Here is a 13,597-nt window from a genome sequence, read left to right as displayed (position 1 = left end):
GTGCGGACTGCTTCTAACTGCCCGAAGGCCAAGCTTTATATGCTAACAATAGACTGATCAATCGCAGTCCAAAATAACAGTGGAGAAAATATAAGTAAACAATAACAAGTGAATATAAATTCACCCCATCGCATAAGTAAGTGGTTATCAGGACTCAGTAGCTTAGTGGATAACGCGATGACGTTCAAAGCGAAAGGTACTGAGTTCGAATCCCAGAGTGAACATCAACAAGTCTGAGATGTAGGTACATCCAGCTGATGAGCCTCGAATAGGACGAAACGCGCGTCCTGGATTCCACTGCTGGACACTATCTATACTTCTAATCCATATCTTTTGTTAATATCGTAAAATATTTGGTAAACTTAAAAGATTTAAGATTTTCCTTTGAGACATGTTATTGTTATTCTTTGGATTCTCATTAAGATGGTTCAGAGTGACTGTCATGATTTAGAGAAACAACTACTTTGTAGTATTTTTTTTAATTTTCAACGTTTCCCTTTGATTGTGTGTTATAACCAGACCTCAAAACAGAATGGTTTGTTGTCTGATCAATTATAATTTCACTTAAAAGTTTCTGTCAACAAAAATGATATGTAAATTCACTTGGTAGTGTTTAATTGAATCTTTCCATTGATGTTTAGGGCTGAAATTGATCAGTCTTTTATTGACATATGTGCATACTGTGTGTATTACCTCGATATAGCCTTAATTGACAACTATTATAAGCAAAGATGGATCGTGGCTAGCAATGGAATCCAGGATGCGCTTTTCATCCTATTTGGGACGTTTGAAGCGAACAGTACTGGGTTCGAGTCTCAGAATGAACATCAACTCTGAGATACAGGTACATCCAGCTAATGAGTTTCAAATAGAACAAAACGCATATCCTGTATTTCACTGCTAGTCACTATCCACCTTTGCTCAAAAATGATATACATCCGTTGTTATGACTTGATATGATAATCTGTCTCACGTGTTAATTTCAGTAATCAGAATTCCGAATATATTCCAGCCCACTTTACTTCAGCGTTTACTATTCCGTCTATAACCTATCTCATTAAACTCGACCAATTATACGTTCTGACCTTCACAGTTAGCCTCAAATCAATAGAGTTTACACTCTCATCGGTATACTATCCAAGAACTTTCTTTCATCCTCTACCTCGAGTTCGAACAGAAGTCAATAAGTAACTTTTACAATATTATAATTCAAGTACACGTTAGATTACACACAAACATTAATGGACCACATCACATTATAAAACACGGTCATACACAAACAACTAAAAAGTGACCGTAAATAAGGCAAGGTATGAGTAATTGATTGGCAATAAATTAATAATAATAAACTGTATAATAATCGTTAACAAATGTCCCAAGAGTTACCATTTTTTCACTCTGTATTTTAACACATCAGTGGTTGTAACATGGAATTCAATATATTCAAGGTTCAATTCACGAGTCAGTCTAAGCTGGACTACCGTTGAGTGAGAGCTCAGTGGTCTAGAGGCTAAGTGTTCGCGCGCAAGACCGAATGTAATGGGTCCGAACCCCACATGCGGGATCTTGGGTGCACATTGCTGAAGAGTTCCATACTACGACGAAACAACCTTCCAGTGCTTCGAGATTTTCAATGGTGGTTTAGCTTAAACTGACTCGTGAATTCAACTTTGAAATTAAATCACTCTATTTCCAGTCAGTGTGCCTCACACTGAAACACTTTCCCATCTACTTTTGTTTGAATAGTCAGGTGATAGTCCTATTGCTTTTCACATAAATAATTTCGCTATAAACTGATCACATAAACATCTGTACTTGATTGAATAAATTATATCAAATCAAATAATTATAAGCAGACAATTTAACATTCTAATTTTTGAACAACCAAGCTACGGTATTATTTATTTATTTCAATGCATAAATACTGGTACAAGAAGCAACTAAATATATATGCGTGACACAAGTCACTGGACTTTTGTGTAGGCTAGAATACTGACCGAGTGCCCAGATCGAAGCACGTGGTTTTCTTAGGCGGCCACAATCGGAGCCTTTGACCTGAAGTTCCGATCCACAAGGCAGTGGAGCAACATTAAGGGATGTTGTTACATTATAGACAGTGACCAACAGTTGGTTCACACACCATTTGTTCTTTCAGCATCTTAGAGCCCACATGCACTACTGATTTGAAATCAGAGTTTTCAAACTCCCCTAAGTGAACACGAAGAGTGTCCAACAACCCGGTTAAATCGCCGGATATTCGCTTTTTATCCTCTCAATTTCGTAAACAACACCCCCACCACCAGATGGTAATGAGTAAGACTTCCCTGGCAGTGGCTGTATACGCGTGGCTACATGAGAGAATTTCGAGAAGGAGAGCTGACTCTCTTCACTCTCGGCTGTACCAGAGCATTTGGGGGGCTAAAAATGTGTAAACAGTCTTTACACAATTAACAATTCTATTAATGTTTTCTACTTGCATACCAAAAAAAATAAGAAATAGACAATGACACAAACTCTTTCTAATGAGCATATGTTGTTCACGTTTTCAAACACTTGAAAGGATACAGACAGGTTTTTAAGAGTTTATACTTGGATTTAGATATTTAAGATTAGAGTTAAGAGTTAAGGGTTAAGATTCTTATTACAAATTACGATAGATGAAAACTGTTCAATAGCTATTTGGATGAATGAATTTCCAACAAAAACCCAAGAACTCTCATCTGCTTAGTTTGTCCATAGAATATAACGTCACCAAGTTAGGGGTTTTTTTCAGAATTGAGAGTTTAGGATTAGGATATAGAGATAGTGTCAATTCGCCTGTTATATAAAATCTGAACAGAGAATTGTGTTTGATGAATTTAACATCATGATTTTTACTTAATAATTGCAAACATTTGAATTTCAAGTAAAATCTAAAAGTCACATTCTCGATTCTGGCTGATTTGTAGCTATTCTTTAGTGTTACCGTTGCTTACGAAATTGAGAGGAAGTAAAGCTAATGTCCGTCGCTTTAACTGGGTTGGTGGACACGGATAGTCCACCTAAGGGAGTTTGAAAACCTTGATTACAAACCAATGGTGCACATGGGTTCCAGTATCCTGAGGGAACAAATGGCGTATGAATCAATCGTTGGTCACCGGCTACCATGGTACTGCTTTTCCTTACGATGCTACACTGCCTTGTGGATCAGATCTCCCTAATAAAACCACCTGCTTCAGTCTGGGCACCTGGGCAGTATCACAGCCCTCACACAAATCAAATGAGATTTTCCTGGCTCATATATATCTGGTGCCCTCTTGTATCAATATTTAGGTGTTTAAATAAATAAGTTTACACCTTAGAATAGTATTGTTTTCTTTTTTATAGACCATCTTTTCGGAAAATGTTTTTCAAGTTGGCTAGTAACTAGGTGGAAATTTGTTATAGTTATTTTGAGCTGGTCTCTATACTATACTTTTACCTAAGCTATATGTTATAAATTTCCTAGTTTATTAACTAACAACTTTCTCACTAGTGACTGGCTCCATGAGGTATTTCTTGTTGAAGTTAGACATTAACACCGTTGGATGCCAGCTCAGTGGTCCTAGAGGTTAAGCGTTCGCAGGCTAGACCGAAGATCCTTGGTTCGAATCTCGTGAGGCGGGATTGTGGATGCGCACTGCTGAGGAGTCCCATAATAGGATGAAACGGCCGTACAGTGCTTCCAGGTTTTCCATGATGGTCTAACTTCAATTGACCCATGATTTGAACCATATAACAACTTGCTAGTTAATTAGACGCTTCTAAACTGTATCAGATTCAAAATATCAATTGGAATATAGCTAATATTGGTATTTATATAATTTCTTGAGACTTATAATGACAAAATATTCAGAAAATCTTGATTTACTCAAGTTTTATGTTAAATGGAATTTGTCTACAAAGCATATCTATCAATTGATTCCATTCAACTATGATTGGATCGTATATACACAAATCAATATAAAATAGGAATTTTATCGACATTATGAAAACCCTGAAAACATTGAACTCCTCAACTCTTAGTATCTATGACTCCAACTCAAGGAATCGAACTTAAAAGTGTCAATCTTACTCGTGTCAATGTTTAATTTTAATCAATTCACAATCTTGAACAACTAACTACAATTGTCTACTATGAATAACTGTCTCATATCTAACATGATTAGACTTCTTTTGATTACAACTTGTAATTTAAAACATAATAACTAACTCACTTACTTTATGAATGTGTTGTGGATGGTGACGATGATGATGATCATGATGACGATGATGATGATCATGATGACGATAATGATGATCATGATCATAATCATCATCACCATCATTACTGTTGTTTATGAATTGATTCAATGATTCTTCATCAATATACTCTTTATTATAATCATATTCAGATGTATTACTGTTTGGAATGAATGATAAAATAAAACATATAAAGTAGATTAAGTATGTATTGATTAAGATCATATTACTACTACGAATACTACTATTAATGACGATAATGATAATATTTATAATCTAATTGTATGCCATGATCTACTTATATATATATCAGCGACCTGAAATTTTACAAAAATAATTCTAACCAATCAATTGAATTAGTTTATGAACTAATAATGTGATGATAAGAATAAGTCACCTTAGTGATAATAATGATAATGGTGATGACAGAATTGGACTGCCATTTACATTTATGTTTATATATTTGTATATATTCATTCATCTATTATGTTTATAAATGTAATAAAAATAATAACCTTGAACGGATTTATAAAGTGAACATGGAGGTGACGGTTGGGGTGGTGGTGGGGGGGAAGGGTACGACTGATGAGAAATGAAACATTCAACAAAACTTTAATTAAACTATAGGATTGACTGATAATTTAAATGAATTTGGAATATTCCAGAATGTGGTTGTTTTTTTTTCGAATTCCTCGTTAATAGATAGTTACAATTGAACTAGATTAGTTACGTCAGTTTATCGGTAATCGTTAATTGGTTCTAGTGAATCAGAGAAACTATAAGTGAATGAGATATTCTATATTGAAGCTGCGAAGATGGAGATAGTCGTCAGAAAATCTTGGCATTTTGTTAATTGGTATCTCAGAGAAAGTCATACTGTGATGTTGGTAACTTATATCCACACACGTATTATATAACGACGGTCGGGCATTGAATGTGTTTCAATGGAAGATCGATAACGAAAGAACGGAAACAAAACGCAATTGGTATGAAAATGCATGAACAATGAAATCAGATACGATGGACTGATATTCGCCGAAGGAACTTTATGTTTGTCAGATTTTAGTGAGATAATTTGTGGTCAAATACATTCGATCGTCTCTACCAGTGTTCCTGTTCACTACAATATTTGTGGTTTTGGAGCAAATGATCCCTCCTATAGGATTCGATCTCATGTCAACCAACTTCACAATTCGAGAGCGATCTCTTGTAAGACTGAGATACTTGAAATTGATTGATCATTGAGTAATGACCAATATCATATCTTAGTATTGTTTGTTTGAATTTTCCCATTGATGTTTTTGAACTGCAACTGGTCAGTGTCTGATTGGTATATGTGCATACTGTGCGTATTGCCTCGATATAGCCTAAATTCAGAAGCATGGTAAGCAAATATGGATAGTGGCTAGCAGTGGAATCCAGGACGCGCGTTTCGTCCTGTTCGGGACTCGTCAGCTGGATGCACCTGCATCTCAGAGTTGATGTTCAATCTGGGACTCGAACCCAGTATCTTTCGCTTCAAACGCCATCGCGTTGCACAAGGAAGCGGCTATCAGGACTCTGTGGTCGACTGGATAACGCGATGGCGTTTGAAGCGAAAGGTACTGAGTTCGAGTTCCTCCCAGAGTGAACATCAACTCTGAGATGCAGGTACATCCAGCTGACGAATCCCAAATAGGACGAAACGCGCGTCCTGTATTCCACTGCTAGCCACTAACCATCTTTGCTTACCAATATCATATCTGTTTACTTCATAGTAATGATCAAATTATATCAATAAAGGAAGATTTGTTCTGTTAAGAACTTCAGGCGAAACTAGCTGATAAATACCAACTTGTACATAATCCAGACCTTTGATTTCTTCCTAACTTATTCCAACTACTTAGTAAAAAAGAAACGTCGTTCACTTAGTATCTGCTCATTCGATTAGTAGTCACATTGATAGTGAATCGACAGAGTTTCATTGAGAATCGATGAAAAATAGTATTCATTATCTCAGATAGTTTTGTAATTAAATGGTTGAATTCATGAGTCGATTTAAGTAAGACCACCCTGGGAAACCTGGAAACAACAGAAAGTTGTTTTGTCCTCGTACGGAACTTCTCACGAATGTGCATCTACGATCTTGCAAGTGGGACTTGAACCCATTACTTTCGGTCTCGCACGCGAATGCTTAATTTCTAGACCACTGAACCGGTAATTATAATTATCATGTGCTCACTAGTGACTGAATTCAAGAGGTATTTACCAGAATTCTAGTCAGTAGACGTGGCCAGTGGAGTTCAGCTGTGTCTGTTGTGAGATGGTATCTGACTGAAACAATAGTGGATTGGTTGAAATTAGACATTAACACTGGCGTTCGCGCACGATACAGAAGGCCCTGGGTTTGGATACCACGTGCGGGATGTTGGATGCACACTGCTGAGGAGTCCTATACTAGGATGAACAGGCTATCCAGTAGTTCTAGGTTTCCCATTGTGGTCTAGTTTAAATTGACTCATGAATCCAACCATTATAGAATAATAAATTGGGAAATCTCGGTTCGTCACAAGAAAATTAGTAAATCGGTTGAGATCACTTTTCAACCAATCAACACAGAATCTACATAGATTACAATTATTTCACGACAGAAACTAACTACAGTACAGTGGTTCTTGAAAGTTTGCATGCAACTAGATAACATGAAATAACTGTGTAAACCAACTCGACACTTATCTTTCACTATTGGTTGATTAAATACACTACTACTTGAATTAGAGTGTGTTAGGTTGCATGGATTAGCACAGTCAAGTTCAACACGTTTCAAGGATTATTTTCCAATTATCGTTAAGTTTAACGTCAAAGCAGTTCTACTGTACAAAGCTGAAACATGAAGAACTACTACAACCATAGTCAAAAAGGTACAATTATTTACAAACCTTCGTCTATGTAACATACTGAATGTCCATTGGCTGAACATCATCAGCAACAACCTACTGTGGGAGAGGACAAACCAAATTCCAGCTAAAGAAGAAATTAGGAAAAGGCGATGGAATAGGATAGGACATACACTACGGAAATCATCAAGCTGCATCATCAGGCAAGCCCTAACTTAAAATCTTGAATGGAAACAAACAAGATGAAGGCCGAAGAACACACTGCGTCGGTAATTGGAAGCACATATGAAAAGGAAGAATAGCAACTGGAAAGGATTGCCTATGACAGAGTTGGATGGACAATTCTGGTGATCGGCCTGTGCTTCTCCACGAGGCGTAACAGGCGTTAGTAATTAAGTAATTGTTAATTTTAAAATTTCGCACATAGACTTAATCAAGTACTTTTGATCAACAAACAGTTTTCAAGACATGATTAAAATTTAAGTGAAATCTAATTATAGATCAGAAGGGGTTTTGTGGATATTTCACTATTTTCATAGTTGAAATCATGAGTCAATTGAAGCTAGACCATCGTGGATTGGTTGAAATTAGACATCAACACCGTTGGATGCCGGTTGGCTCAGTGGTCTATCGGTTAAGTGCTCGCACGCGAGACTGGTAGGTCCTGGGTTCGAATCTCGTGAGGCGGGATCGTAAATGCGCACAGCTGAGGAGTCCCATAATGGGACGAAACAGCCGTCCAGTGCTTCTAGGTTTTCCATGGTGGTCTAGCTTCAATTAACTCATGATTTCAACTATGAAAATCTAATAATGACCAAATAGAATAAGAATCAAATTTCACTGATAAGTTGAATGAACTTATTTTTAGACCACATAGTCATATGATCCATAATCAGTAGTATAGTAAATTTTTCTGTCACTTGATTAACAGTCTAAAATGATGATTTGTAGTTAGCCATTTCTTATCAAAATTGAGTTCAGTAAACTGAACACAAACTGAAATTCCGCTTTGAAGAAAGAGTAAAACCAATCATTGATGAAGTGATCTTACAGGATAGACAGTGTTTACTTATTTACTTATGTCTATTAGCCCTCATGGAGGAGCATAGGCCGCTCACCAGAATTCTCCATCGTACTCCACCCGTAGCTCTTCTAGGGTTACTGTCGATCCTAAACTTGGGTAAAGGAGGAATGTTGTTAGTGGGGTCAGAAAACCCATCCTGTAGAAATCAACCTTGCTAAAAAACATGCTCACCAGACAGATCTTTAGTACAATATTTTATCTCTTAGAATGGTCAACTAGAAAGATTGCAATGAATAAAATAAAGTCACTTCGCAAAATAAATAGAATATCACCTTATTAGCGCTTATCTTCAGAAGATTTATCATTATCAGTATAGGGGTTTGTGGAGATTGTAGTATTTTCACAGTTGAATTCACTCGTCGATCCCCATACTGATAATAATCATGAGCTCATTAGTCATTAGCTTCAAGATGAATTTCCTAGGGTTCCTGTGAGAAGCCGTGATCAGTGAAGTGCAATCGGTGTCAAGTGTGAGACAGTTATCCACCTCAGACAATGTTTGAAGGGTTGTGTGAAATCATGCAGATAAAAACACCGTTGGATGTCTATTCACTGGTATAGAGCTTAAGTATCCGCGCGCGAGGCCGAAAGTCCTGGGTTTTATTCCTCGTGATGAGATCGTGGGTGCACACTGTTGAGGAGTCCCACACCAGGACGAAACAGCCATTGTTTGGTCGAAATCCCTCACATTATTCTTAATGTTTTACCCAATCGAATTTCAGATTCATTTGAAAAGTGGATCATCAACTTATTTTAATAAAGTATCATTCATCAAAGTGATTCAATAATTCGATGAGAGAAAGTGATAAACCATTTCTTACATGGAGTAATAATGAGATTGTAAATATACATTCCTACCAGATTGCTTTCAACTATTGAAAATCTATTGCAGTGTGTGTGTTACTTATGTCGACAGATATAAGTAGTATGTATGATCAACCAAAAGTGAAATGTCTAGTATCAGAAGGTTGAGATGATTGAATAGAAGTGAACGAGAACAGAGAGTGATATGGAAATGATGGAATAACAAAGTCTTAGACAGTTGATGAATATTTTGCAAATGAAGTATTTACCATATGTAAAGATGGATAGTGACTAGCAGTGGAATCCAGGACATGTGTTTCGTCCTATTTGAGACTCGTCAGCTGGATGTACGTGCATCTCAGAGTTGAAGTTCACTCTGGGATTCGAACACAGTACCTTTCGCTTCAAACGTCATCGCGTTATCCACTCAGCTACTGAGTCCTAAACACCAATGGGAAGATTTAAACAAACCATACCAAGTGAATTTATTTACCATATGGTTCTCAGATTTCACTACGATGTTCTGTAATTTTGTATTGAAATACATTCTATTGTCCTCACTTGTGTTCTTGATCTCTACACTATCATTAACTCATACTTTTCATCGAAGACAGTTTGTCAGTAATTCAATAGACTAATGACTAGTGTATTTAAAATATCAAGTGATTGATTTGAATCTAGTTTGTTGGGAAATCTAAAGTGAGGTAATTGACCAATTACTCTTTCAGTAATATTGAAGAAGGATAATTTTATTCCCAATCACTCTACGAAAAGTTCCTTATGGAATAGACTTTTATACTAGTTTGGAAATAGTTATTCCTTGTGATAGAGACAAGACTTATTCAATCATCTTTAAAAATTAAATACATATAGCAAGATACTACTTAAAAGTTTGAGAGTAATTTCTATAGCGAAACTTGTTTCGACAGACTGCAGTAGACTCATTCAACACTGTATGACAGTTGCTAAGTTATCTAATTACAATACATTATTCCTTAGATTTTAAATCTGTACATAATACAGATTATCTTCGATATAATGGAGGGATCGAAATGTTCTCTTATCGCCAAGATATACTACTATATTACAATGATACGACCGGTAACCGAGATCACACTACTGTTAGACTGGATACTCGATTGATATCCTGTACAAAGACTGGAAATGCGGTACACCAGATACACCATTCATTACCAAAAATAGGGAGAGTATAGAATAAACAATATTCTACCCAGCAGTATTACAAGCAGTCTATACTCAGTCCAGAGTAGAAATAAATAATAAGAAAACAAAAATCAAATATCAAAGTTAGTAAGCTGAATATTTGTCTGTCCGTTATCAGCACACAAATACCCTAGTACGGTCGAGAGTGGGGAAAATCTGCTCTTTCTATCTAAATGCTCTCACATGGCCACCCGTACATAGCCACTGCCAAAGAAGTCCTACTCACTGAGGTGTTGTCTAAGAAATTAAAAAGACGAAAAGCAAATATCCGGCGATTTAACTGGGTTGGTGGGTACGGTGGATCCACCTAGAGGAGTTTGAAAACCCTGATTCCAAATCAATGTTACATATGAGCTTCGGGATCTTGAAAGAACAAATGGAGTATGATTCTATTGTTGGTTACCGGCTATCATGGGACTGCATCTCCTAACGTTGTTCCATTGCTTCTTGGATTAGATCTCTATGTCTTTGGTTCATGATGTGGCCCCCTAAGAAAACCACGTGCTTCGGTTTGGGCGCCAGGTTAGTATTCTAGCCATAGGTCCTGGGTTCGAATCTCGCGAGTGCGGGATCGTGGACGTGCACTTCTGAGGAGTCCTATGATAGGACGAAACAGCCGTCCAGTGCTTCCAGGTTTTTCATGGTGGTCTAGCTCCAAATGATTCATGATCTCATTTCATTTCATTCTAATCACATATTAAGGATAAGATTAAATTGTATGTTCATATATGGAATGTTATATTTCATATTGAAGTTCAATGTAGGCGATATAAATTACATCATAGTTATTATTTTCTTAATTATATGTTTATATTTATCCAAATATTACTCATTATAAACAAATGTATAATAATGAATCATATAAACAGAATAATCCTACATTCTATAATGAATATTAGAAGGCGTTTATGTGGATATTATAGTAATGGAAGCTAGATCATCGTGGAAAACCTGGAAGCACTCGAAAGCCGTTTCGTCCTATTGTTGGACTCCTCAGTAGTGCATATTCATGATCCCGCTTCGTGAGATTCGAATTCAGGAACTATCGGTCTCGCACATGAATGCTTAACCTTAAGTGATTAATTGTAAAGAATTCTTGGAGGTTTTAATGAGAAATTGTAATTATTAGTTTATAATCAATCATATTAGGAATGAAACAAAAGTAACACTCATAGGAATGTAACGGTAAATAAATCTTCTAAATCAATAGCTCTGTATGTTTTGACATTGTATGCTGACCACATTAGTCTTAATGAACTCACCTAGCTGAAGGCGCTCGGTTATGCATCGGTACCAGATCACGAGTGGAAACGCCGTGCTCAACATCCCCTGCAATTGCTAGCCAGATTAGATCAGTCAATCAACGATATATCGATAACCCATCAAATATAAGCAAAGATAGATAGTGACTAGCAGTACAATCCAGGATGCGCGTTTCATCCTATTTGGGACTTGTCTGCTGGATGTACCTGCCTCTGGGTTAATGTCCACTCTGGAACTCGAACTCAGTGCCGTTCGCTGCAAACGCTATCGCGTTATCTACAATACCAAGTGAGTTATTTTTAATATATTATGCGGACAATATGTGAAGTAACTAATGAAAGCCATTAGTTACGAACGACGGTCGACATTTTGTGATGATGAAGAATTGAAAGTGTATAATTAGTCGTGCTATTTGACTATCAATTTACTATCCAGACAATTTTTAAGGAACTGAATTTGAGATTATCCGTAGACATGAATGAGATAAAAATTTGGGACAGGAAATTAGTGAACAGAACGTTTGTAATAAATCACTGGATCATATACCCTGAGATTTCTTATGTTTCAAGTGTCGAACACGATGATTATATGAAGACGATTGAACATGAAACGATGAACAGTGATCTGGAGAGCCTGGCCTCTGAGGACCTCTGGGAATGCATCAAACACTGGTGACGGTGATAGAGCAAGTATATATCTACAAACAGGAAGCATTTCGAAGAAAGTGTACGGCATCTGTCTGATTAAACGACAGATAGAAAAACAGTAGTAGGATATCAAAAAACCTAACTAATCATAAAAAGATTTCACTTATAGATGGAAGAAAACTAGAAACAACATTTGATTTGTGTGAGGGCTGTGATACTGCCCGGGTGCCCAAACTGAAGCAGGTGATTTTCTTAGGGGCCCACACCCGGAGCCTTTGACCGAAAGATCTGATACACAAGGCAATGGAGCATCGTGAGGAGATGCAGTCACATGGTAGCCCGTGACCAACGACTGATCCATACGCCATTTGTTCCCTTAGGATACTGGAACCCATGTGCACGATTGGTTTGGAATCAGGGTTTTCCAACTCCCCTAGATGGACACTACACATCCACCAATCCGGTTAAAGCGCCAGACATTCGCTTTTCATCCTCTCGATTTCGTAAACAACAGTAATCCACTGTGAGAAGGCAGTGAGTAGGACTTCCCTGCTAGAGGCTATATACGCGTGGCCATGTGAGAGCATTTCGAGAGGGGGAGCGAACTCTCCACACTCTCGGCCGTACCAAGGCATTATTATTATTAAATAACACTTATGATTGATGACAATTAGTTTTATTGAACAATATGATGATAATGTCTTGTATTTTGATAATTATATAATCTTTTTTCAGGTGTATTAATCTGCCAAAATTGTCGTCATTGTAATATGTTCAGCTTTTTATATGGTACATTAAATAGATCGGAAATATGAATATATGTTAAAATGTACTTTTTAATGACAATACACTGACGTTTAATAAAATAGTACATGCATAATAGTTGATGACAATTTTAGAGGTTTATACATAGAAATATGACTTATTAAAACTTATAAACATATTAATAGTTTTGGAATAAACAGCTTCTCGTTTATAGTTTGTGTCTGTAAACGTGTGTAGGTTTATAATGTTTACAGTTTGTGTATAATCAAAATGCTTTCACATGGCCACGCGTATATAGCCTCTGTCAGGGAAGTCCTACTCACTGCCTTTTCGCGGTGGGGGTGTTGTCTACCAAATTGAGAGGACGAAAAGTGAATATCCGGCGCTTTAACCGGGTTAGTGGACACTAACGGTCCACCTAGGGAAATTGGAAAACCCTGATTCCAAACCAATGGTACACATGAACTCCAGTATCCTGAGGGGACAAATGGCGTATGGATCAGTCGTTGGTCACGGGCTACCATGTGACTGTATCTCCTTATAATGCTCCACTGCCTTGTGGATCAGATCTTCACGTCAGAGGCTCGGGTTGTGGCCCCCTAAGAAAATCACCTGCTTCAGTTTGGGCATCTGAGCAGTATCACAGCCCTCACACGAATTGAATGAGATTTGTG

General features: G+C 37.1%; 1 protein-coding gene across 1 annotated transcript in view; it reads right to left on the bottom strand.

Moving 5' to 3' along the window:
* The window catches only part of Smp_002150 (subfamily S1A unassigned peptidase (S01 family)), a 14,757-nt gene extending 10,240 nt beyond the window's left edge, over positions 1 to 4,517 (bottom strand). Inside the window, exon 1 of the mRNA XM_018797977.1 lies at positions 4,240 to 4,517. Within this exon, the coding sequence (XP_018652964.1) occupies positions 4,240 to 4,485 (246 nt within the window). The 5' untranslated portion in view covers positions 4,486 to 4,517. The remainder of the gene's footprint in view (positions 1 to 4,239) is intronic.
* Positions 4,518 to 13,597: the final 9,080 nt, after the last annotated feature.

This window comes from Schistosoma mansoni, chromosome 6 (assembly GCF_000237925.1).
Source record: "Schistosoma mansoni strain Puerto Rico chromosome 6, complete genome".
Classification (NCBI taxonomy): domain Eukaryota; kingdom Metazoa; phylum Platyhelminthes; class Trematoda; order Strigeidida; family Schistosomatidae; genus Schistosoma; species Schistosoma mansoni.
The sequence above is the reverse complement of the archived record's forward strand: the minus strand, read 5'-3'. Positions and strand labels throughout refer to the sequence as shown.